The sequence below is a fragment of the Petaurus breviceps genome, unplaced genomic scaffold (assembly GCF_028583685.1).
Source record: "Petaurus breviceps papuanus isolate PSGF00001 unplaced genomic scaffold, PetGlider_PUasm1.0 189, whole genome shotgun sequence".
NCBI classification, from domain to species: Eukaryota; Metazoa; Chordata; class Mammalia; order Diprotodontia; family Petauridae; genus Petaurus; species Petaurus breviceps.
The window spans coordinates 5,831,556-5,858,721 of record NW_027185809.1 but is presented as its reverse complement, the minus strand read 5'-3'; the positions used below and the strand labels follow the sequence as shown (position 1 = coordinate 5,858,721).

At 39.0% G+C, this 27,166-nt stretch overlaps 1 protein-coding gene across 1 annotated transcript; it reads left to right on the top strand.

Annotated features, from left to right (window-relative positions):
- The first annotated feature begins 1,607 nt into the window (after positions 1-1,607).
- On the top strand, positions 1,608-24,907 carry SKP1 (S-phase kinase associated protein 1). Its single transcript, XM_069091836.1, has 6 exons — positions 1,608-1,764; positions 4,817-4,913; positions 7,497-7,570; positions 20,873-21,016; positions 21,400-21,540; positions 24,129-24,907. Exons 2-6 carry the CDS (start codon positions 4,817-4,819, stop codon positions 24,162-24,164), a joined length of 492 nt encoding a protein of 163 aa, XP_068947937.1. The 5' UTR covers positions 1,608-1,764; the 3' UTR covers positions 24,165-24,907.
- Positions 24,908-27,166: the final 2,259 nt, after the last annotated feature.

The following is a 27,166-nucleotide window of genomic DNA, read 5'->3' as shown; positions in this document are numbered from 1 at the left end:
AAGGGATTGAAGACTAGATTCACTTTTTTTGGCTTTTTTTTTTTTTTGGAGGGAGGAGGGCAGGGCAATTGGGGTCAAATGACTTGCCCAAGGTCACACAGCTAGTAAGTGTTGTGTCTGAGGCCAAATTTGAACTCAGGTCCTCCTGACTCCGGGGCTGGTGCTCTATTCACTGCCACCTAGCTGCCCCTCTAGATTCACTTTTAAGAGTATGTAAAGATTCTAAATGGCTTTATATTCTTGGTTTAGGAAGTTATGCAAAGCCACAGAGATTGAAAACAAAAGGGTCTGTCGTGTCATGATGTTAAAATTAAGGCTGGAAAAGGTGGTTTTGGAGTCAGATTGTAAAGAGCCTCAATGTGAAGCGGAAGGGTTTTATATGATATTAGCTAAAGTTATTAAAGAGGGGAAGTGATATGGTTATCTGCGCTTTAAGAAAATTACTGACAGCCATGTGGAAGGTAGATAGTAGAGGATTTGAGGCATGACTGCTTACTGGATGGCCCAAGCAAGATGGGAAGGGCCTGAGCTAAAGGGGATAAGGGAACAGGGTGGAGGAGGGGCAGAATGGGAGAGATTATGTAAATAGAACGGAGGAGACGGGATGACTGATTGTATCTGTGATAAGGGGCAGTGAGAAGTTGTGGCAAACTTGAGTGAATAGAATAAAGGATGGTGGCGCCTCAAACCCGGCTGATTGGAAGGGCGGTGAAGCCTTCCAAAAGCGTAACCCAGAGAGCTTTTGGGGAGAAAGAGAGAAACCTTGGGCGTGAGGAGTTCAAACGCCTCCACTTTTACAGAGGAGGAGACAGGCCCAGGGAGTGACTCGCTCAGCTTCCCCCAGTCTGAACTCAAGCTCTAACGCGGCGAACCCGTTGCACCACCGCTCCCTTCCTCCAAACGGCGTCAGGTTCGCACGTCTTGCGTCTGGGGCCCTCGGAACGTTGTTTTGGCTGTCTAGTGCGGACCTTGGGGGGGGGTGAGGGCTCGGTGATGCGTCACGGTCATCAGTGCAGACAGGATCGTTAGCTCTCCAGGGAGTGGATGACGTCACCCAATAAGGAAACAGAAAAGGGGGCCGGAACGCTGCTTTATTCGGTTGTCGGGAGGACAATGTTCGTTTTCAGGGTTACCAGGATCGTTTGGAGGAAGGCACCTTGGGAAACGCAGGCTTTCTGTCCCCAAAGTGCAATTTTTTTCTATACTTTTTGTCTACCAATCTCCCCAGAAATTCCTTAAAACGGCCTGCGACTCCGCTTCACTGGGTCACTGGCTGCATCTAAAAGAATCCCTCTAATTATTCAAATGGCAACAGGAGCGGCTCGCCGCCCAGAAATGCTGTAGACACTCAGTGGACTTCCCGAGCGCCGGAGCGTTCTGCTTAAGACAGCCTGCGCCTGAAGGACCCCGCCCCCACAACCTCTGAGCCGCGCCATTGGCCGAAGGGCGGAAATGAAAACAGCTCCCTGCGCGCGCAGTCGCGGGGAGGCTAGAGAAGGCCCCTTTCTTACTGTTGGGATTTGTTTGTTCCCGTCAGGCAATGTCCTCGGACAGCCCAGCGTGCTCTGTGACGTCACAGCCCCGGGTGCGTGGCGCCGCTCCGTCCGCCCTTATAAAGGCCGCCACCTCGGGCGCTGCTTCTGTAGTGGTCTTGCTGCCGCGCGCCGCCTCGGGCTCGTTCTGTCCTCGCGGTCCGCCCCTGAGACCACCCGGTCTTCTCGGCTCCGCCAGCTTGCCCGCCGGGGCCCCCGGGGATCCGGAACCGTAAGTGGCCTTGGCGCTCGGGGAGGCAGGGTGGAGGGGGAGCCGCGGGGCGCCGCCCGGTTGCTGCTGCGCGGCGGCGGCCTAGGCCTCGGCCGCTCGCTTCGGAGCTCGGCCAGCCCCCCCCCCCCCCCCCCCCCCCCCCCCCCCCGTTTCGCCCCCCTGGGGGGGTGTCTCTTCTCCGGGGCGGCCGCCCCCCCCGCCCCCCGCCCCGGCCGGGGGGGGTTTTTTTTTTTCGTCGGGGGGGGCGTCTCAGCTGCCCAGCCCAGCCCAACCCTTTCTGGGGGGGGGGGGGGGGCGCCGCAGGCCCCCGTAGAAAGGGTCCCGCTGGGCTCCAAAACATTTGCGCGTGTTTGCTTTGGCTGTAAAAACAGCGGGACGGCCGCGCTCTCCGGAGCCCCGCTTCTCGAAAGGCCCGCAGCGGGGGCCGCCCCCGGTGACTGGGTGACTGGGCGAGGGCCGGGCGGCCCCAGATGAGCGCAGCCGGGGGGGGGGGTGCAGGCGGCTTGGCTCTGGGCAAGCTCAGTGGCTGGGACCCTTCGGAGCTCCGTCTGCGGGCCCCGGCTGGCGAAGCGTTAGACGCTGGGCTCTCACGTTCCGTGGGCGGCCCATCCCTTTGAAGGCGGCGAAGAAAGAAGCAAGTCCAGGAGTCAAATTTGTTCTGCCTTTTAATGAGGCTTTTCAGCAAAACTCGTGAGCAGGATTGTCCTAAACAATTTTGCAATTTAAATTGGAAGTGTTAGGAATGTTAAGGCCCAGGCACGTACTAGAAGCCATACCGATCCCACCAGGAAAGGAACAAATGGAACAAACCGTATTGGTAGACTAAGAGCCTCACTCTGTGCTGCTTTTTGTGGCAAGTTTTCTGAGGGTCTGCTCTGGAAACAGGGTTTTTGGGGGGACAAGGCAGTGCCGTGTGTGGAGATGTTTTTTCCAGGTCTGATTACGAAATTGCTTCGAATTCTAGACGAACAGCCTTCAGTGCTGTTTAGGAAGATCCCAAAGGTCCCAGAGTAACCCGATAACGGTCCAAGTTTGTGACCAAGCAAATTTTGCTAATGACTTTTTTGGTCTTGGACAGATGAGGGAACTTACATAAACATTCTTATGAGATGTCAGGCTCATTGTAGTCCATGACATCTTGAGCCACAGAATTCTTAATGTCACTTGTTATACGCAATATGCAAGCTCTCTTTTGGGTAGGCAGCTATTCTAAAATAGCCTAGTTTAATTAAGCCAGTGGAGTCTCTGGAATTTGGAAGTTGTTGGTATTTGTAAATCTGCTGCAACTGGGCTCAGTTCCACTGGGCAGGGCTGGTTTCAGTCAATTTGGTATATTGTTTGATGTGAGGATGAACAAGACAGCTTTGGTACGCTGAATTGATCCTCCAGACATCTACTTTTACGTCAGGAATGGAATCTTTTCAAAATGTGCATTTTTTTCTATACAAATATTATATATTGCTGTTTTCCTGTTACTTAAAAAATTTTTTTCACTGCATTAACATTTGGTGTAGAGGAACTGGGTCATCAAGTCCTTTCTTTCATTTTCAACTCCAACATTTAGTTTTAGAGCTTATTTTTCCCCAGTTTGAATCAGCTATAACATTTTTTCCAATGATTGTAAAATGTGCAGTACATTTAATGAAGTCTACAATATACATTTTAAGTTTCACATATTATTTTCATTTAATGTAAAGCTTCATAGATGCTTAAAAATTTTTTTTTTCTAATTTAAGACTAGAATCTTTTTCAGAGAATGAATCCCAGAGTAAGTTTTGGATATGAACCTCTTGTGTAAAAAGTAGCAGAACCAAAACACATACACACCAATGTAAATGATAACACTAAAGTGCAATTTAACTGAGATTAACTCAGTGACATCCTGTGTGCAAGGAATTTGCAACAAGTAAGCAAGTATACCTGGCTTTGTAGGTTCATGGAGGGAGGAGAGTAACTGGGAAGTAAAAAAAGGGTCAAGTTATGAAGAGCTTTAGATGTTAAACTGAGGATTTAATTTGTTCATGGAAATAGGGAGCTACTGAATTTAATTGGGGCTCGGTTTGGGGAAGAGAGGTGGTTGATAGGGTCAAACCTAAAATTAGCTATTTCCCCTTGCTTATAAGGGAAAGCCATAGTTGTTGGGGAGGTGAAAGTATTTTGGGGAAATAAAACAAAAAGTAGAGTCCCAGTAATGCTTATACATTCATCAGATATGCACAGATATTTTTAAAGTATGTTTGAAGAGCATGTTATTTGTTTCTGTGTCTCAGAATTACTAGAGTTCTTGACTCTTACTTCAGAATAAAATTTTATTTAAAAAAATGGATTTTGTGCAAGGGCTAAGGCTTCCAGCAAGTAATAATGACATAAGCATAAATTCTTGATAGTTATATACCAGTGCTTCATTATTTTTTTTTCTTTTGGGTCTTTGATAACAAACTTGCTTTGTGGAGATAACTCAAATAAAGTTCCTTGGAAATAAGGTTATTTTTAAATTTTCAATGACTCAAATACCTGAGTTTCTCATGTGAAAAAATGGCACCTGCTTGCTAAAATTGCTATATTGTTAAGGCAAGTCTGGGGTGAAATTTAAGGTGTTAAAAGCTATCAATTTCATTTTACCCTTGGCTTCTTCATTCAGGTTTGTGGTACTGCAATTGGAACATATGTTAAATAAACATACGTGGTTCTTATCTGTTCAAAACCTATTTTCATTGGCAAGACTCATGGGAAATTACAAGTTTGTCTGGAAGTTTTTTCAACAGATGTGGGTAGGGTTTTGTTGATGATCTGGCAGTAGTAGAGAATCAACAGATAAAGGAAAAGGTTTCTGTAAGAGTATCTTCACAGACGTTTAGTTGTTCACTAGGAAAAGTGATCTTTAGGTTGTTTTGCATCCTATTTAAAAATAGTTTCTAAACGTGTTTTTTTGTTGGGCTAGTTTGGGACCCTAACAGTTGTCTTAAAATGGATTCTGCTTACGTGGTTATTTTAAGTCAGGGGTGATGTTAATCCCATTCTCACCATGATGAATAATTAATTTATGTTTTAGATGCCTTCAATTAAGTTGCAGAGTTCTGATGGAGAGATATTTGAAGTTGATGTTGAAATTGCAAAACAGTCTGTAACTATCAAGACCATGTTGGAAGGTAAGGCTTCTATTTTTCCATCCAGAAGTTGAATAGAGAAGACTTTCTTTGTCTTTCATTGAATTGAAAGTCAGTGATCTGTGTCTAGATCCTTTCTTTGACACTAACTTTGTTACCATGGACACTTAAGTCACTTCTCACGGAGTCTGTTCTCTTGTTTATGAAATGGAAATCCTACTTTTAATCATCATGATTTCCGTCTGTAAAATGGAAATCGGACAAACTTTGTGCTGTGTAATAATCAGCTCATAGTCGAGGGTTGTATGACATCAAAGACGTGGGAGTTTTAAGGACAGTTTGATAAGAATGACTTAGAAGAAACACCAATTATAATTAAAAGCATTTAAAGCACCTGCCAGGTACTCTGGAGGTCAGTAAGCAGGGGATGAAAAGACAAACGTGAACCCGTCCCTGCCTTTCAGGAGTCTGTAGCACATGATGTAGAAACCGTGTACAGGCACACGCAGAGCGCTGCTCACAGGGTGGGGTGGGGGTGGAGCCAGCAGCAGCTGGGCTGGCAGAGAGAGGACCTTAAGACCTGCTGCTTTGCGCTTTAAAGGAAAATCAGGGATATTAAGAGTCAGAATTTGAGCATGCGTCAGTGTAGGTTTGAACTGATGTCTGCCTTTCAAATAAATATACAATACATACAAATTATGTATTAAAATACATAATACAAATCTATAAAAATTAAAAGGTAATTTTTTAGAAATATGTTTTTTGTGTTAAACTTAATTAAGTTTTGAATTCTTGGAAGGACTGATCTAAAACAGTAACCAGTACAAATTAAATTCTCCTATATTGACATATAGTCACTATCAGTATTATATTTTAAATTGATGAACAATTTTGGGGGAAAAATATCTTTAAACTAAAAGAAATAAAGATACTAACTGGTTCTCTTGTGGGAAGCAAGCTCATTTTTTTTTTTTATTAATCCCTTAACAATCTTTCCCCTTTCGGCCCCAACACCTCCTCTCCACCCCCCATTGAATCTGGCAGCGCCATATGGCTTTACCCTTTATATATGGATTATTCTGCCTTGTTATGATATAGTACTTTGATTTTTTATTTTTTTTCCTTAGTAAGCTCTTGTGAAGCCTGTGCCTTGGACACTTTTAACATGTGCAAAAATAATAAATGGCTAAGCTAAATTTTGAGTATTGTAATTAATGAAGAGTCTAATTTTTTGCCCTAGTGTGAAAGTCAACCAGCGGGTCAAGAATGGTGAGCGCGGTTGGGCGTTAGGAGATAGACATACAAATACTTTAAACTTGTTTGGTGCCTGCATGGTTGCTTTGGTAGAGAATAAAGCATGCTTGATTTTGTCTTAGTCACTGCCTGCAACACTTTTAATAAAGCCCGTCGTTGTGTGCTGCTCTGCAGTAGCTTTTGCCAATGTAAGAGGATATGTCTTTTTAAAACTTGTTTTTCCTTGGCATCTTGTTACTGAAGTGAATGAACCACTTTAGTTAGGGCTTAGCAACGGTCAGGTGGTTCTGTTCTCTCTTAGCGACAGAATTCTTCAAGGATTGGAGATGACTTTATCTTAGTTTCATGTTAATGAATTAGGTGGAATTCAGATTGAGGATGGCCAGTCTGTGAAACTAAAGATTTATTATTTCTTTCCTTGGTCAAACTTTTACACTTAACATACTGATTGTGGGTTTTATATAACTTAGAAAATGGAATCACTTAGAACAATCAGAGAAAATCTTGGCATGTGTATTTTGGAGTGATCAAGTTCGTGTCTAGGGTGTGATAACTGAGAGTATTCAGGTGATTTGCAAAGTTCTTGAAATTAAATAGCTTAAAAGAACTATTCTGTCACTTGATGAGCTTATTTTTTACTTTCTGATTTAAAAGCACTAATTACATAATGCAGATACTTGAATTTCTAACTAATTCTGGACAGAGAAAGTACTTGAGTTTATAAATGCTAGAGGAATGGTGTCTTTCATAATCATGAAATTAACTTTGCTGTCAAAAAAAGTGGTTTTGTAACTTTTAGAAACAAAAAACCCCAAATGTTTATTTTAAAACAAGTGACTCTTTGTTTAATCACCATGTATTCTGTATATTTCCTAATCCAAATAAAGAAAAAAGTTTAAGGAATTCAATTCATACCTCATCTTTTTAGCTGTGGTAGCATAGATAAAGAGCTTTAGCTCTTTATCACCTGCTATGAACATAAAAGGAATGAAACTTAAAAAAATTCAGACTTGTTTGAAAATTCTGGCATAAAATTTTATTTGTTTCTAATTTTGGTACCACAGCGTCTGGGAATTGGGAAAATATATGGTTAACTATAACTTAACCAGAGAGTTTTTGTGGTCATGTGAGAAAAAACTGATTGGCTTACCATAAGAAGTAGTTATAGAACATTTTATAAGAAATGTCTTTAATGTCCTTAAGACTTGATGGAAAATTTTTTTGGAAAAAGTGCCCTTGAATTTTTGTTTTCTCAGATTAAGAAGAGCATATTTTAGTCTTCAGTGTTTTGGACTGCATTACAGTTGCTTCTATAAATCTCAAATAAAGAGGAGCTTAAGTTTTAAAACACTGTGAATTTTTTTTTTTTAGATCTGGGAATGGATGATGAAGGGGACGACGATCCAGTTCCTCTACCAAATGTTAATGCAGCAATATTAAAAAAGGTAAGTCCTGTTAATCACTCCAGGTAACCACCAGCAGTAGTGGTTGTCCATTTACAAAGGTGGGGCTTGGCAAGAGTTAGGTTTCTGGTAGAATTATTTTTCTGGTGTCTTTAATAGATCCTTGAAGACAGATTTATTCAGATCTCAACTCTTGCCACCTAATATTTGTGTAACTTTGGGCACATTTTATCTCTTGACTACTTTTTTTCATTTGATAAAAAGAAGTTTGGATTAATATCCTCTGAACTTCTGAGGGTTGTTAACCTTTTTTTAAAAATTAATTTGTTTGCTTACTTTTAGTTTACAGGATTCAATTTCACAATTCCTTGAGTTTCATATTTTATCTCCCTCCCTCCCCTCCCCCCCATGGCAGCTTATAGTCAAGTATAGGATCTGTAAATACTTTCACAATGTACATTAGTCAGGTTATAAAGACGGATTGTATCAGATGGAATGAAAAATGGTAAAGAGGACATAAAACCAAACAAGAAAAGGAAAAAGATCAGGTATTTTGCTTCCATCTGGATATAAACTCAGAGTTCTTCTTAGAGTTGCAGATATAAACTCAGAGGGATGAGAAGCAAAGGAGATCTTAAGAAGTTACTTTTTAAATTGTCATATGAAGTAAGTCACTCTTGAGCAGAAACGGGCAAAATGGCTTATGTTGGTAGGTACTGGGCTTAGGGTTTGCCTATAATCTGTCTCTATTGTTTCTAAACTTCAAGGGGAGAAAAATGAAAAATACTAACATAGTCCCACATCCCAAGGCCTTGGCTGCTGTATACACAGTGTACTGCTATGCAGGACTGTTTCCCAGATGTAAACTGCTGAGCTCCTCTATTCCATAAGCAGCGCTCTTAATCAGATGATCTATGGCACTGTTTAATTTCCAGGAAGGATTGTTGTGAGTTTTACTAGGCCACATCTAGGAGCAATGTCTGGGACTGAGACTGTTCAGAGCTCCTTGGGGGAAAAGTACCTGTTACTATCAGGAATCAGCTACTCTAATCAACTTCTTCCCATAGTATCAAGACTGGAAATACTAGGCCAAGTATTCTCTGGGCTTGCCTACTGAATCTTGTCAGGGTCGATTACAAATGATCCTGCTTAGTTTTGACTAAGTACAGAACCATAGTAAGGATGGGAAGGCTTTCCAAGCACCAGAATTTGTCAGATGTTGGTAAGAACTAAAGCCAAAACCCTAAGGGAGAAAGCAGGAGTTGAGGATTTGGTGTGCTTACAAAACCAATCAGAAATGTCAATTTACTGCCTTTCCCTACTCAAGGTATCTAAGCAAGATCACCACCACAACATCAACACAATGAGCACACTTAGAGTGCTGCTACCCTATCTGGAGATACCCAAGTTCCAGTTTCCTAATAAATTTTCATGTGTCCCATGACTATATGGTATCATGGGAAGGGTGCATTATTCAGAAGACCTGGGTTCAATTTCCTAATTCTCCTAATTACCAGCTATGTGACCTTGTGTAAATCCCTTTACTTCTCTAAACCTCCATTCTCTTTTAATGAAATGAGAGCAGTGAGCTGGATGTTATGTGAAGTCTCTTCTACCTCTAAACTCCTGTGATCCTATGATTCTATTTTCATGGTCCTATGATATCAAAGTGCCCAATATCCAGGATTGAATGGAGAAAGACCATTCATTCCCAATGGGAAAAAAACAACTGAAATATTTTTAAATGACAACAACAAAGGTAAAAAAAAGCAACTGGTTAATATGGATCATCATTTTATTACTTAGCCTGAGAACAGAGAATGTGCGAAAGCCCATTATATAATCCGGCAATCTGCATTCATGATGTCTATAACTTGACATTTTGCCACCATCACCAAAACTATGTTCAGTACCATAACTCTGGATACCAAAGCCCCCGTGAAACTCTCTCAGGTCCTGGGATCAAATCCTGACTTTGCTACCTATTGTGTGACCTTAGACAATCACTTAATTTTTCTTTTGGCCTAAGTTTTCTTGTCTGTCAGATAAGAAAATTGGAATAGTTCCCTCTTTGTAACCTTCCAGTTAAAAAAATCCATGACCCTGTAATTCTGTAATTGCCATAAGGATTCCAACTCCTTCCCCCACTCAGTCTTTAAAAAATTACTTACGACTGAATTGTAGTTCTTCATCTACATCTAACAATAGTCCTCCCTGCTCTCAAAGGCCCCTGATACCAAACAGATTTGGCCACTTTATGGAATGAGATTGAATTTTCTGCAGAACACACTGCAAATGTCCTATAGCCCCAGTCTAGGGTGGGAATACAAAAAGAACATAATATGTCTCTGTTAAGATCACATGGATGTATTTTGGTAACTTAAGCCACAAATATATGAAGCAAAATCTTCTTGTAGGAGGGCCTCAGTCAATTAGAATTGGCCAGTCCCAATGGGAGGAAGCCGTGGTCATTGGTTTCTGACTTACAAATGGAAAGTACCTTAGAAATGATCTGGTCAAAGAGGACAAGATGAAAGAGGACTGAGGTCACACAACTTGATTGACAGAATAAAATCTCAAAGTCAAATTTAGTATTAACAGTAGTACATCCAAAGCTCAGTTTTCCATAAAGCACAGAGGCTTGGGGGCAGGACAGAATATGGGGGTTTCAGTGGAATCAGTGAGGGGCACAGATGGAGACTATTAGCACGGCTACAGGCCAGACATTATTAAAAAAAAATCAGTGGGGAACAAAAGCTAAGTTATAAGCTTCAGTGGAAGAAGCCAAATGGACAGAGAAACTTGGCTTTCATTTATGAAGATGGGAGCCCTTTGGCTTCATGTCTCAAGGTCTAGGCTGCATGGCGATCTAGAGTCTCTACAATCCTAGGGAAATGAATCTCTTTCCACAGCACTGCTGAGAGAGCCTACCACATAACCAGTTACCACTGGTTCGGAAATAAACAGATACTTCATAAATGGGTTCCCAACAATAATATTAAATCTAAGTTCTACAAAATTCAAGGTATACAGAGAACTGGCACAAAGATAACAAGACAAGACTCATTCCCCAATAGTAGATAAATGTTCAAAGGAAATAGTTTTCAAAAGAAGAAATGCAGTTATCAATAGCCATAGAAAAATATTGCCCCCAAATCACTAACAAGAGAAATTCTAAGTGAAATAAATCCTCACATACACCAAATGGGCAAAAATGATTTAAAAAATATAAACAGTCAATATTTGAGGGTCTTCAGGAAGACAAGTACAGAGCTATGAATTGACCGAATCATTTTGGAAACTTGGAGTTACATGTGAAGAATCACTAAATTATATATATATATATATATGTATATATATATATATATATATATCTTTTGCTATATCAGCAAAGTCTCCACTGGGCATATACCCTTAAGAGATCAATGGCAGAAAGATCCTATATAAAATGAAATATTTATAATAGCGCTCTTTATGGAGTGAAAATGAGCATCCATAAATAAGAAGACTAGCTGTATGAATTAGAGTATGTGAATGTGATGTGATTGTTGCTGCATAGAAATGATGATTATGAGGAATTCTGAGTAACATGAAAACTTAGATGAAAGGGCAGAGAATGAAGAAAGAAGAATCAAGGAAACAACGTGCACAATGCCTACGATAATGTAAACACGGACAACACCAGATCCTGATGAATCATATGAACAGTCCTGGAAAAGGGAGAGCAAAACATGCCTTCCTTCTCAGAGTTGAGAACTAAGGCCTACAGAAGGGGAGGAACATGTTCTACACATAGTCGTAGACACAATCTATGTCAGTAGACTTTCTTAAATGTTTTTGTTCCAAGGAAGCATTCAACATGGCATCAGGTCTATTAAAGAAGAAATTACCATGTTGCAGAAACAGAAGGTCAGAACTTAAAAAAAAATATTCTACCAACCCTGCAGGCTCAACAATGGTGCCATCCTTCTCAAGGCTTCCCTTGCAACCTCTAACCCTCAAGGATCTCTTCTTTCTCCAAGTGGCTACACTTCAACAAGTGAGCTCTTCAGCATTGACTACTTTGCATTTCTGTTTCATTCATGTATCTTTTGCCATCCTACTCAGGCAGGGTCATTCTGGAGCCAGCTTTGCTCCTGAGGATTGTTAAATTTTCAGTGTGAGCATTTGCATCTCAGAAATCTGTTATGTTAATTGTTTAGACCTAAGAAAGTGATGGAGATAATGTTTGTAATGCAGATTAAACTTAAAAGGTTTTCCCACTTGTTTTTTTTTCTTTTCAGAGATCTTGTTGTTAAATGTCTACCAATTTGCCTCTGATTGTAAGTTAGTTGGAGTCTGTGACAGTTACCTCTTTCTCACAAATCTCTGCCCTCCATCCCCAAAGCCAACTATAAGGTCACATGCACATAAATAATTGGTAATTACAGACTGATTACCTGAGCCTATTCACTGATTTTGAAATCCATTAAATCTCTCTTCGGTTTTGCAGAGACATCACACCCCTCCCTCCAACCCCAAGTCTTTTTTTTTTTTTTTACAAGGAAAGTTAGGCTACTGTGTAAGATGTATAAAGGTATCTTTATAGATGACAAACCTAAATTCCAATGGCCTACTGTCCAAAGACAGTAGGGCTGTCTTCTTATAACCATCATAATACTCTGAGATAAGTACTGGGCCCAAAATATCCTGCTTGAGGAATACCAAAGAATTTGGGAATATCCATAATGTGGAAACGAACTACTCCTGGGCCAAAGATGCTCATGAATTTCTCTGCAGTGTTCTGGGAAGAAAAGTAAAATTTAGGATTTCGAGCGATCCTTTAGAAAGAAAATTATGAAGGTCCGACAGTGATATCACCTCTTCCGAAATGATTGACTTTTTTTCTCATGGAGTAATTTAGAAACTGAGAGAAATATGGACTTGCCCTGTTCCTGAGGGACTTGAGTATGAATTAAGAGGTCAAGTCAAGAGGGACAGAGATTTACAGCTGGAAGGACCTTGGAGGTCATCTAGTCCCACAGAGGTGAATTGAATAGCACAAGTTCACACAGATAATAAAGGGTAGACCCAGGCTTCAAACCCACATCCTCTGATTTGAACAAGGATTTCCTTTTATACCACATTCTCTAATAGCTCAGTCATTTGCCCACACTAAAAAGAAATCGCAAATCAAGACCAATCTTCAAAATATAGAACCCAGGATATTAAGGTGGATTCTCAGAGTAATAACACACAACCTCCATTTGCATCATTTTAAAAATAATAATTTTAGGGCTGCTAGGTGGTGCAGTGAATAGAGCACAGTGAATGGAGTCAGGAGGACCTGAGTTCAAATCTGGCCTCAGACACTTAACACGCACAAAAAAAAACTAGCATTGTGACCTTGGGCGAGTCACTTAACCCCAATTACCCTACCTTCCCCCTCCAAAAAAAAAAAAGAAGGTAATAGCCAGGGACTGGCCTGAAAGTGACAGCGCCGCTCACAGGGGCAGGCTGGGAAGTGAGTGCGAAGGGTAGGCCAGGAGGAGGCCTGACCAACCACAAGGGCCAGTACCAGGCTTTCCCCAAAGGGCTGAGACTGAAAAGAGCAAGGTAAGAACCAAATGCTGGGCCCCTGTACAGGAGAGCAATTACTTCTGGCACTACCACTCCATAGCCCAGAAATTAAAAAAAAAAAAAAACCCTATCTGGACCTTCAAGGATCAGGATGGCAGAGTGAACCCAGCCTGCTCCAACCCCCCCCCCCCATCCAGAAAAAAAAAACCCCAACATAGTAAGTTATTGCTCCAGGGCAAAACCCTCAACCACTTCATAGCCCAGAAATTAAAAAAAAAAAAAAAAGCCCCTATCAGGACCTCCAAAGACCAGGATGGCAGAGTGAACCCCACCTGCTCCAAATCAACCCTCTGACCCTAAAAATATAGTAATTATTGCCCCAGGGCAAAACTCTCCACAATAAAGGCTTGGGATCTCTAGAGGAAGGGCGTGGCTAGGGCCCTGCCTCAAAATGGGTAGAAAGCAGACTACAAAGACTCTGGAGTCCTGCTATTCTCAGAGGGAGACAATGTGGACTCCACACCCACAGCTGAAACATGATCCCAAGCACAGAAAGCTCTCCTAGATGAGCTCAAAAGGAACATTGAAAACCTAATCAGAGAGATAGAAGACAAAATTAATAATTCTTTTAAAATCAAAATTGCAGAATTAGAAAAAGTTATAATGAAGAAAACAGCTCCTTAAAAAGAAAAGTGTATGATATGGAAAAGGAGCTCCAAAAACTAATCATGGAAAATGATTTGCTAAAAACTAGAATCAACCAAATTGAAACAACTCTATGAGGAACCAAGAATGAGTCAAAACAACAAGAATGAAAAATTAGAAAAAGAGTTAAAATATCTCAATGGGAAAATAACTGACTTGGAAAACAGATCCAGGAGAGAGAACCTGAGAATCATAGACCTACCAGAAAATCATGATGAAAAAAATGAGCCTGCACAACATTTGCCAAGAGCTTATTAAGGAATCCTTCCCTGAGATACGAGAACCTGAGGGTAAAATAGAAATCGAGAGAATCCACTGGACACCTGCTGAAAGAGATCCCAAATTGAAAAGTCCTCGAAATAGTGTGGTCAAACTCAAGAACTACCAGGTAAAAGAGAAAATAAGTGGCCAGAAAGAAACAATTCGAATATCAAGGAACCACAGTGAGGATTGCACAGGATTTGGCAGCCTTTACACTGAAAGATCGGAGGCAGTGGAATTCAATTTTCCGGAAGGCAAAAGAAGTCAGGCTACAACCAAGGATCACATACCCAGAGAGACTGAGCATATTCTTCCAGGCAAAGAGATGGTCATTCAACGATTTAACAGAGTTCGAGACCTTCCTGATAAAAAAGCCAGAACTCAATGGAAAATTCAACCTCCAATTACGAGGTGCAACAGTGACATAGAAAGGTAAACAAGGAAAACACACACACACACACACACACACACACACACACACCCACCGTTATTTAATAAGAGCAAACTGTTTATAGACAAGTAGAGGGTATGAGTATAAATTACACAAAATGACGATAAAAAAAAATCTTATTAAGGGCTACAAAGGGGCTGCAATGGAAGAAGAAGAATGAATGAAGTAGAAAAGGTAAATTATGCCACACAAAGAGGCATAGAAACAATATAGCAGAGGAAAAGAAGGGAGGGAGATGAGCTTGTCCCTCATTGGTTCTGGTGCAAGGAGGGAATAACAACCAGTTAAGCACAGGACTCTATGGAGAAGAGACACGAAACCTCATATTAGAGGGAAATATGGGAGGGAGAGGAGCTTTGCATGAGATTTGTTCCTGTCACTCTTGGTGCGAAAAAGAAATAACATACTTCATTAAGTATAAAAATATTGTACAGGCAGTAGGAGGGGGAAAGGACTATGAAAGGGGGTGCGCTTAGTAGAGAGGGAAGAAGTAAGGGGGGCTGATAAGGGAATACTGAGAGAGGTGGTGGTGAAAAGAAAAACTTAAGGAGGGGAAGGGAGAAGGGGGGAAAAATATGAGCATTAACAGGGGAGGGAATAGGATGGAGGGAAAGAAACAGATAATCATAACTGAATGTGAATGGAATGAACTCTCCCATAAAACGGAGACAGAGCAGAATGAATTAGAAATCATAATCCTACAATATGCTGTTTACAAGAAACACATCTGAAACAGAGGGATACACACAGGGTAAAGGCAAAAGGCTAGAGTAAACTATATCATGCCTCAGCTAAAGTAAAAAAAGCAGATAAAGTAAAAGCAAAAATTGACCTTATTAAAAGAGATAAGGAAGGAAACTATATCCTGTTAAAAGGTACCATCAAAGAATAAAGCAATATCATTACTTAATATATGTGCGCCAAGTGGTATAGCATCCAAATTCCTAGAGGAGAAGGTAAGGGAATTAGAGGAAGAAATAGATAGCAAAGCTATACTAGTGGGAGACCTTAATCTACCCCTCTCTGAGCTTGACAAATCCAACCTCAAAATAAACAAGAAAGAAGTTAAGGAGGCGAATAGAATTTTAGAGAGGATATGACAGATCTCTGGAGAAAACTGAATGGGGATAAAAAGGAATATACCTTCTTAGTGGTACATGGCACATACACAAAAATTGACCATGTACTAGGACATAACCTCAGTGCAGAAAGGCAGAAATAATAAACACATCATTCTCAGATCATGATGCAATAAAAGGCCATGGAAAGACAGACTAAAAACTAATTGGAAACTAAACAATCCTAAAGAATGAGTGGATCAAACAAGAAATCATAGAAACAGTAACTTCATTCAGGAGAATGATAATTGAGGGGAAGTTTTATATCCCTGAGTGCATATATGAATAAATTAGAGAAAAGAGAGGTAAATGAATTGGGCATGCAATTGAAGAAGCTAGGAAAGAAAAAACAAATTGAAAATCCCTAATTAAATACTAAATTAGAAATACTGAAAATGAAAGGAGAGATTAATAAAATTGAAATTAAGAAAACTATCAAATTAATAAACTAAGAGCTTTTTTATGAAAAAATCAATAAAATTGATAGACCCTTACTCAATATGATAAAAAAAAAACAAATTATGAGTATCAAAAATGAAAAGGGTGAACCTATCACCAATGAAGAGGAAATTAAAACAATAATTAGGAGTTATTTTGCCCAGTTGTATGCACATAAATTTGACAATCTTAGTGAAATGGATGACTACAAAAATATAGGTTGCCCAAATTAACTGAAGAGGAAGTAAATTACTTAACCCCATCTCAGAAAAATAAATTCAACAAGTCATCAGTGAACTCTCTAGGAAAAAATCTCCAGGGCCTGATGGATTTACTAGTGAATTCTATCTAACATTTAAAGAATGTTTGATTCTAACACTACAAACTATTTGGGAAAATTAGTGAAGGAATCCTACCATATTCTTTTTATGACACAGATATGGTACTCATACCTAAATCAGAAAGATAAAACAGAAAGAAAATTGTAGACCAATCTCCCTCATTAATATAGATACAAAAATTTTATTTTATATTTTTTATTAATTTGTTTACTTTTAGTTTACAAGATTCAATTACACTATTGCTTGAGTTTCACATTTTGTCGCCCCCCCCCCCCCCGCCATGGTGGCATACAGTCAAGTATAGGATCTGTAAATACTTTCACAATGTACATTAGTCCGGTTATAAAGATGGATTATATCAGATGGAATGAAAAGTGGTAAAGAGGACATAAAACCAAACAAGAAAAGGAAAAAGATCAGGTATTTTGCTTCCATGTGGATATAAACTCAGTTCTTTCTTTGGATTCACACATTTCTCTCCATCATGAGTCTTTTGGGATTGACTTATATCACTGCATTGCTGAGAAGAGTCCAGTCTATCAAAGTTGGTCATCACACATACGTTGTGTCTGTAATTGTGTACAAATTTCTCCTGGTTCTACTCCTCTCACTCAGCGTCAGTTCGTATAAGCCTCTCCAGGTAAACATGAAGACCATTTGCTCCTCGTTTCTTATAGCACAATAGTATTCCATAACATGCATATACCACAACTTGTTCAGCCATTCCCCAATTGATGGGCACCCCCTTAATTTCCAATTCTTTGCTACCACAAAAGGAGCTGCTATAAACATTTTTGTACATATGGGTCTTCCTCACACTTCTATGATCTCTTTGGGATATAACCCTAGAAGTGGTATTGCTGGGTCAAAGGATATGAGATTACATATAGCCCTTTGGGCATAGTTCCAGATTGCTCTCCAGAAAGGCTGGATCAGTTCACAACTCCACCAGCAATGAATTAGTGTTCCAATTTGCCCACATCCTCTCCAGCATTTGTCATTTTCCTGTTTTGTCATCTTGGCCAATCTGACTGGTGAGATGTGGTACCTCAGAGTTGTTTTGACTTAATAGTGATTTAGAGCATTTCTTCATTTGCTTATAGATTTCTTTCTCTGAAAACTGCCTGTTCATATCCTTTGACAATTTATCAATTGGGGAATGACTTGTATTCTTATAGATTTGATTCAATTCTCTGTATATTTTAGAAATGAGTCCTTTGTCAGAGACATAGGTTGTAAAGATTCTTTCCCAATTTCCCACCTCCCTCTTATGCATTGCATTTTCTAAGTGTATCTGTTCTCTTCCCACAAATACTATAAACTCTTTGAGGACAGGGATGGTTTTGTCTTTATATGCCTAGTTTAATTTTTAAAAATTAAGCTCTAAATGTAGGATTTTAATATCTTTAGGAATTTTGTTAAGCCAGATCACAACCCTTTACCCTTTCTTCCATTAATTCTCATCCTGTATGTAATTCTTTTCAGGTTTTGAACAGCATAGGATCTGTCCAGTGTGCTTAGAGCCTTCTGTTCTTTTAATACCTTGTCATGGTTCATTTTAGTACCTTGTTCATTTCCATTTTGTCAGTAATGAATTAAATGTTTCAAAGTATGAGTGAATTTGCCATGATGCAGGGCAGTCTGTGTACATTTTTGTGTATGTGTGTGTAATATATATATAAAATCATATGTAAAATCTCAAACTAACTTGTTTCTTGATTTGAGGGTAAAATTTTATTTTAAAAGGATGATTTTGCAAGGATAAAGTCTTTTCCCAAAGTCTTTTGGGAAAATAATGACTTACCTTGGATATGTGTAAGTGCTGACACCCAACTACTGGCCTTGGGTCTTTTATAAGAGATTTGTGGAGTTCTAATTGTTGGACAACTCAGGTTTTTTAGCATCCTCTGTGTGCTAGCTCTACCCCCACAATTAATAATAAATTTAGCATTATATTAAGTACTTACTATGTGTCAGCACTGTGGGGGGGTAGGTACTGAGAATATACAACGAATAAAACAATCCTAGCAAGGAGCTTAACTTCTGTTGGAAGTGATGTATGTGGGTATACACAAAGTAAATATAAAATACAGAGTAGTTTGGGATGGAGTAAGTTTTTTGGCTGTGGTATGGGTAAACTGACTGTAGTGAGCAGTTGAGATCAGGAAAGGTTTTATGTTTAGGTGATGATGTTTGAGCTGTGTCTTGAAGATAGCAGTTTTCTCACATAGAGGTACGGAGTGGGGGGAGTACATTATAGGTAATGGGGCGCAGAATGGGAGGTGGAATCACGTGTGAGAAACAGGAAAAAGGCCAGTTGGCAGGATCATGGTGTAGGAAGGGAAGTGGTTGGCACCGTGCTAAGTGCTTTACTCATAGTTCCCTCGATCCTTACAATCATCCCAGGAGGAATGGTGCTGTTATTATTCCCATTTTATAGCTGAGAAAACTTGAGGGAAGACTCAAGGATAAATGACTTGCCCTAGGGTCATACAGCCCAGAAGACTCTTGAGGTTCAGATTTGAAATTTGGTCTTTCTGACTCCAGGCACAGTGCTTTATATCCACTGTGCTCCCTAGGGGAATAAATAATATGTTGACTGAGAACAGAAATATGGCTGGTGCCAAGTTGTGAAGGATTTTTAAAAACTAAGTAGAATTTTATATTTGATCTAGAAGGCTATCAGGGAACCTTTGTGCCAGGGAATTTACATGATTGGATCTATTAGGAAAATCTCTTTGGCAGCACTGGTCTGGAGGAGTAGATTGGAGTAGGAAGATACAATTCTAGGAGTCCCAAGTACAAGCTGTAATCCAGGCAAGAAGTGATAAGACCCTGAACTAAAAAAAGTGAATATAAGAATGGTCTTTTCTCTAAGGAAATTGAATGTGACAAAAGATAATGTAGAGGTAGAAATGGCAGGCAAGATTTGGAAACTGATTTGGATGTGTGGGGTGAAAGGACAGTGATGGGGAGTTGAGAATAATGCTGAGGAAACATCTTGGAGACTGAAGGTGTGGTGTTTTCAAGAAAAATAGGGAGGGGAGCGTTGTTTGGGGGGTGAGGGAGAAGATGAATTGTTTGACATGTTGAATTTGATTAATGATTCAGCACTAAAGTTCAGTCAGTAATTGGGTTCTGTGGATCTAACTAACTGTGATGAAGTCATGGAAAGAGAAGGGCCCAGGTTAGAATTTGGGAAACATTCAGAGGTAGGGTTTTGGGATATGGATGATGAAGCCAGCAAAGAGGATTTAGCAGAAATTAGCTTTTCTTTAGGATAACCAGGAGAGAGTAGCGGTGTGTTATGAAAACCCAGAGTGGGAGGAAAAGGTGACCAGGGTCAAATGCAGCAGATGGATTGAAAAGGAATGAAGACTGAGAAAAAATTATCAAAAAAAACCAGTCATTGTTTTCAGTTGAGTGATAGAAATTGGAAAGGGTTGAGAAATGAGAGGAAAGGAAACTTTTCCTAGGAGTTTGGCTGAGAAAAGGGAGGAAAACTTGACAACTTGATGGGATGGGGTGGGAGAGAATCTGGTTTTGATGTGGGAGCAAAAGGGGCTGAATAGTATCGAGGGCCATATTCCTGCTGTGGCCAAAAACCTGGGCAGAGCTGTTAACTTAAAATATATCAATACTTGGACTGCCAACACACTGTTCTATCAGAACCATGTTTTTTAGCCTTTCCAGTTTGTAGAACCTGCCATATTATTCAGACTGCTAGTAAAGTAGCCTTAATGAGCTCCATATCATACTTGAAGTAGTGGAGAATGTGACTTTCTAGGGAGGTTTTGCTCAGGTTCTTTTTTTTTTTTTTGGAGGGTAATTGGGGTTAAGTGACTTGCACAAGATCACACGCTAGTAGGTGTTAAATGTCTGAGGCTAGATTTGAACTCAGGTCCTCCTGACTTCAGGGCCAGTGCTCTATTCACTGTGCCACCTAGTCGCCCCTACCTCAAATTCTTTTAAAATAAAAAATCTTCAGTTTGCATCATCAAATGCCAGTTTTCAAGTTCATAAGCATTGTAACTTATGTACTTTGTAGGATTTGGGAGTTTTCTTAGATGGCTGATAGAAAATTTTTATTGAACTGGCATTTATAAATTACAGTAAACATTTTGTTAGGTGGCTTGGGCTTTAATTTACAGATGAAAAATAATGTCAATGATCTGAAAGTATAGTAGCCTATTCCATTTTCATTGGCATCTTTGCTGTTTTAATTCTTCAATTAAGTCAAATTTGGTTTCATTTCAATTTTGGAAAAATTCATCTTTTCAGATATTACTATGAAAATGAGCGCTCTCTGACCTCAGACACTTAACACTTACTAGCTGTGTGACCTTGGCAAGTCACTTTACCCCATTTGCCCTGCCTTCCCAACCCCCCCAAAATGAGCTCTAAATTTGATAATTGTCAAATATTTAATTAAGCCCCTTGGTCTTGTGCAAACTGTTGTTTTTGTATTTAGGTAATTCAGTGGTGCACCCACCACAAGGATGATCCTCCTCCTCCTGAGGATGATGAGAACAAGGAGAAGAGAACAGATGATATTCCTGTTTGGGACCAAGAATTCCTGAAAGTTGACCAAGGAACCCTTTTTGAACTTATTCTGGTATGTGGGTACGTGTGGGGCTTTGTATTACAGAAAATCATCACAAGTCAGGAATCTGTATGGTTAAATACACTCATTTATTAAACTTTTTTGGTTTGGGTTTTCTTGGTCAACACAATACCACAAGGTCTCATTTTAATTTCAAATAAGTAAGTAGTTTATTTAAAATAATATATGTGACTTAAATGGATTTTAAAGAAACTTTTTAAAAATATTAATAAAATTCTGCAGTAAAATTTTTCTTATAAAATGTCTGAAGTTAGCCCTTAGTGGCTGTTGACATTTCATGAGATCCTTAAATTCCAGAAGACACGACACAGTGTTTAAAATGGTTGTTTTATTATGAGGATTATATTTAAGGAAAAAAAAAATCTCATTTGCAGGCTGCAAACTACTTAGACATTAAAGGTTTGCTTGATGTTACATGCAAGACTGTTGCAAATATGATCAAGGGGAAAACTCCAGAAGAGATTCGCAAAACATTCAATATCAAGAATGACTTTACTGAAGAGGAAGAAGCCCAGGTATTCTATAAATTTTTTAAAAATAAAATAATATGGTATTTTTAAAATTAAATTAAATTAATTAATTAATTTATTGCCTTTTGGAGGGCAGTTGGGGTTAAGTAACTTGAAGTAACTTGCCCAAGGTTACATGGCTAGTTTTTTTTGTGTGGGTGTTAAGTGTCTGACGCCAGAACCGAACTCGAGTCCTCCTGACACCAGGGCTGGTGTTTTACTCACTGTGCCACCTAGCCACCCCAGTGTTTTTGAAGTAATCTTAAGACACGCACATTATGTAGAGCTGTCTTTCTCACCTTATGTATGTGTATGACATGTTATCCATCTCACTTTATGAAAGACTTTCTGGAAAGTTATAAATTTGTGTATATTAGTGTTCCAAATTGTCATTTATTATAACTTAATCTTAGGATCATAGACTTAGAGCTGGAAGCAACCTTAGAGGGTCATATAGCACAACCTCCATCATACCTTTGAGGAAACTGAGGTACAGAGACATTTGCTCTAGGTCATACTTATAGTAAGTGGAAGAGAGGTAGGATTTCAACCTAGGTCATTGGATTTCCCCTACCCTCCCCCCCCCCCCCCCCCCTTTTTTTTTTTTTTTTTTTGAGGGAAGAAGGCAGGGCAATTGGGGTTAAGTGACTTGTCCAAGGTCACAGGGCTAGTAGTGTTAAGTGTCTGAGGCTGGATTCGAACTCGGGTCCTCCTGACTCTAGGGCTGATGCTCTCACTGTGCCACCTAGCCGCCCCAAAATTTTGTGTCTTTTTCTTATTAATCTCTATTTTTTTTTTCTTTTTTTTTTTGGAGGTCAATTGGGGTTAAGTGATTTGCCCAAAGTCACACTAGGCTAGTAAGAGTGTCGAGTGTCCAAAATCGAATTTGAACTCAGTTCTGGGTTTCCCTTTTTTTTTTTTTTTATTACTGTATTGCTCTTAAAGTAGAGGTGATATTTTACATATTTCACTTTAGTATTTTATTAAGTACCTGTTTTAAAATGCTATTGTGAATGCAGGAGAAATATAAAAAGCACTTTGTAAACCTTGAAGCCAACATAATATAAAAATGTAATCTGCTCCTTGTTAGATTTTAGAGAATTCTGTTCCTTGACTCTTTTTTATTTTTTTGGAGGGCAATTTGGGGTTAAGTGACTTGCCCAAGGTCACATGGCTAGTTTTTTGTGTTAAGTGTCTGAGGTCAGATTTGAACTCAGGTCCTCCTGACTCCAGGGCTGGTGCTCAATTCACTGTGTTCCTTGGCTCTTAATGTTGTTAACTTTGTTTCTCCTTCATCTTCCATGATGAAATTATTTAAAAATTCACACTGTCTTGAGGTTTTTCTTAAACTTTTTGTGTCATGGATTCCCTTTGATAGTCTAAAGCCTGTGGATCCCTTCTCAAAAGAATTATTTTAAAATGCATAAAATAAAATATGTAGGATTTCAAAGGAAGCCAAGCCAGGAGTACAATTTATATGAACAATGTTGTAACTGAACAATTTTGAAAGACTTAATGAGCTTTGATCAACATAATTCCAGGGGACCAGGAGTGAATGTTAATTTGCCTCATGACTTGAAGTATGATGGATTAAAAATTCCAAATGAAAATAGGCATCTTTTCATATGTATATATATATATATATATATATATATATATATACACACATGAAAATTTGCTTTGCTTGAGTATGCATAGTTTAAGTTAAAAGGGTTTTGTTTTTCGTTTTCAGTGGTGGTAGAGAGAAGAAATAACTTTAAAAATAAAGGAAGCAAAAAATATTCACAGCATCTAAATTAAGAACTTTTACTCTAGATTGATATGTTGATCTTTCTTAAATGCAGCTTATATAATAATTTTTCTTGGGGAAAAAATTAGACTAACTAGCCATTCTAGATTGGGTTAATATGACATTACTAGTTAGCTTGGTTTGTAAACTTTTCAGGATTTATGAATAAAATTTTTCCTAACCATATTTATATTTAATATAAACACATTGGTCTTTTCAGACAGGATTTACAGATATTTGGTACTTCATGATTGCTAGATTACTTTGTTTAAGATAATGTATATACAGAAGGTTGTAGAATAGAGTTTATTGATACCGTTACTGATTAAGGGCCTGTGACAAAACAATTTGAATGTTCCATCCATTTCAAGTTAATTCAAAAGCTATTTTAAATGGAAAAAATTAAAATAGCAAAACCTGAAATGTCATCTCTTAGATGGCTATCTATAAACTTTAACTTCAGGCTTAGGACCTATCAGTATTTGACTCCTGTTTAACTTTCTAGTTTTATTTTCTTTTTACCCTCCTGCAGCAGGAGAGGAAAGACTCTTGAGCCCCAAACCAAAGTTTTTAATATCCTGGCCCTGTCACTCTAAAACCCTCACTTGCTACCCCCCCAGTTTTCTGATCTATAAAATTTTTCTTTTCCTTCACATTTCATTTTAAAGTAAATAAAAAGGAATCATTTCAAGCTTCTAAGAAAAGTTTCTGAAGAAACTCAGATTACTTGTGTAGTGGTTTATGTAAATAATAGTATTCTCTTAATCGCTTGTTTTTATAAATGAAAATGTTTTTTTTATTTTAGGTACGCAAAGAGAACCAGTGGTGTGAAGAAAAGTGAAGTTTTGTGCCTGTTGACACTGTAACACTGTAAGGATTGTTCCAAATAACTAGTTGCACTGCTCTGTTTATAATTGTTAATATTAGACAAATGCAGCAGCAAATCCGTTGTATTAGCAGGATATTGATCGTTCCCATTGCATGTGTAGTGTTTTTTGAGTCTAGAGTCTAATCCTATGGCTGTTTTAACCAGTATAATCAAAAGTCTTTTTACTTTGGTCTGAATAAAACTGAAACTGTGTGGGTTCTGTATGGAAAGTAGCATTTTTGGCTTTCCTTTTCTTATTTTGTAAAGCAGTTTGTCTAGTTATTGTCCAGCTTTAAACTTTAGTTTCTTGCTATCTGACTTGCCCTTTAAGGAACGTTGGCATTGTAAATAAAACCACTTGCAAAAGTTTTCCACAATAGAATTAACAAAGTGTTATCTTTATTCATGAGCTTGAAACAGGCAAAAGGCTAATCGAGGTAAATGTTTTGAATGGTTTTTCTTCACGGATGTTTTTTTTCCAGCTCCTCGGTGAAAAAGTAGAGAGCTACTGGTGTAGATTAAGACTAGCTCTGCAGTATGTAGCAGATAGGCCTTCCTAAATTGGATGTGTCTTTCTGAATGCTGTCAAGCTTGAGTGTTTTTTGCTCACTGGAGGCCCACTCACTAACCAGCAAGCAGCTTGTGCTTATTTGGCAGAAGTGTGAACTAGTTAAAGGTTGTTAAGCTTTTCATAATTAAACAAGACACTTAACCCAGATGGTGTGGTAATCCTTTTCTGATCAGTATTCCCATTTGGGGGGAAATTCATCTCACTACTTATTTGCGAAATGAGTTCAACTCGGTGTTTTAAAAAAAATGGCTATGTATTGCATATGTTAAAAAATAAAAGGTGATTTCAATTGTTAAGTACCTAGTGATGGGGGGATTTTGAAGTGGTGGTACTCCAATCCCCTCATGTGTTAAAGCTTATGGGCTAATGGGTTCTGCAAGAAATGCGCCTCATCTGGAAGATGAGAGCTACAGGAAGCTGCTGCCACCTTCATGACTTCACTAATTATAAGCTTGTTTTTACCCTTCTCCCATTTTAGTAGGTAAGTATCTAGAGGGTTTTCATATCAGCTTTCACACTGACCGCCAAAGTAGGGGGCGGTACTTTCCCCCTGCCTAATAGCTAGCAAATTGCTGTCCCTTTTTTCAGTATCTAAAACCTTCCTCCTCAAAGGTCGTTTTCCTTTATCTCCTCATATTTATCCCTATCTATTTCAACTTCTCTCTTCCCTGGTATTCTTTGGAATTCTCCTTTTCCCCTTCTGTTGTTAACAGTTTCTTCATCCTTGATCTTTCCTCATGTTTCTCTTATTTCCATGTTAATTGATACCAGGCTTTTTCTCAAAGATAACATGTGCCTTGCCTCCCTTTTCCCAAGCTTAGATGTACATCTCAAGCAACACGTCATGCCAAGAAGAGGCAATATATGTTTCCATCCTCTCCCTGCCGTAGTCACTCAACAACCTCAACCTGTCTCCTCCTGTGATAACCATAATCAGATTATATCAACTCACTCGGATTTTTGTTGCTCACAGTTTACTGGTCTGATAAGTTGTTTTTCCTTCACTTTTTGATGGATTCAGCCAGTGGCAGCTTAGATCTTCTTCATCCCAACCCTTGTACTTTTCCTTGGTGGTACCAATATTCGTGTCAACTTCTGTTGGAAAGAATTCAGTAAGCTGTTCTGACCAATTTCTACTCAACCCTACAATGCATAGTCTTAGTTTAACATTAAAATGTCTAGGTGACTCCTTGGAAAAAAATTCTTCATAAGTGTAGGACTGTATATTTATCATGATGAGATTTTGGCTCATCTTTCAATGCCATTTGGACTTTTTTCATTTTTGATCCTGGTTTGAACAGTTAGTTATTTCCCCCCAGCTTTTTATCATTTCTAGGTTTCATGAGCATGCCATCTATAATTTTATCCAAGTCATTAATAAAGAATATTAGGGCCAAACATAGACTGATCCTTGAACCATTCCCCCAGAGACCTCCCTCCAAACTTAACATCGCCCCTTAATGTTTTTGATGACTCTTTGGGTTGGATGTTCAGCCATTTCTAACAACTGTCATTTGGCTCCGATCTCTGTATCTTGTCTCTCAAAATTGTCATGAGAGATTTCAGACGCACTTGTAATTCAGACTTACTGTGTCTCATAAGTAAGATGTAACCTTCCTAGTTTCCTTAACCACATTACAGCCACATTCTCCGTAGTCCAGCCAGAGTGGCTTAGTTGCTGTTCCTTGAACTTGACCTGTTGCCCACCTCCCAACCTTTGCACTGCCCTGCTCCCTCCTCACCTCTACTTGGTTTTCTTCAAAACTTAATGTCAGCTCTTAAATGAGATCCGAAGTGTTACGGACTCTGTAACAAGTATGTCTGTTCCCTTATCTGGGAGGTGGGAGCTACAAATGCCACTACCATCTTTTCTACATACTATAAGCTACAGTCCTCTCTTTGGTGAGCATATAGAGGTTACTGCTATTGTCTTTCCTTACAAAACTGCTTTGAATTGTTTTGTATATGTCCTGTATATATTTACATGTGTTATCTCTCCCATTAGAGTGTGAACTGATGGCAGGGATATATATTTACTTGTATTTGTTATCTTTCCTATTAGAATGGGAGCTGTTTGGTAGGAACCGTTTTATAATACAGACCTCAACAGTTAGCATAGTACCTGGTGGTATAGTAGGAGCTTAATAAATGTTTGTTGATAGAATTTGAAAAAAAAAAAGAAAATATTTCTGTGTTCATCATATCTTTTTGATGTAACCACGCCAGCAGTTTACGGTCATTGCTTCCTTTTCTATATATTCAATAATAATCCATTTAATATGTTTTAGAATTTTTCTAGGAATTGGAGTCAGTGAGCTTTTTAACATATAGTTTGTAAACCAGGAGATTTGCCCTTCTCCAGTCCTGTGGTCATATACCTTCTAGTCTAGAATAATGCTGAGTA

Bases quoted from the DNA above. Each gene is read 5' to 3' on its own strand.
- SKP1 (XM_069091836.1), top strand. From the start codon at position 4,817: ATGCCTTCAATTAAGTTGCAGAGTTCTGATGGAGAGATATTTGAAGTT. The intron at 7,571-20,872 runs GTAAGTCCTGTT...TTTTGTATTTAG, and splicing joins ATGCAGCAATATTAAAAAAG to GTAATTCAGTGGTGCACCCA. The intron at 21,017-21,399 runs GTATGTGGGTAC...TCTCATTTGCAG, and splicing joins CCCTTTTTGAACTTATTCTG to GCTGCAAACTACTTAGACAT.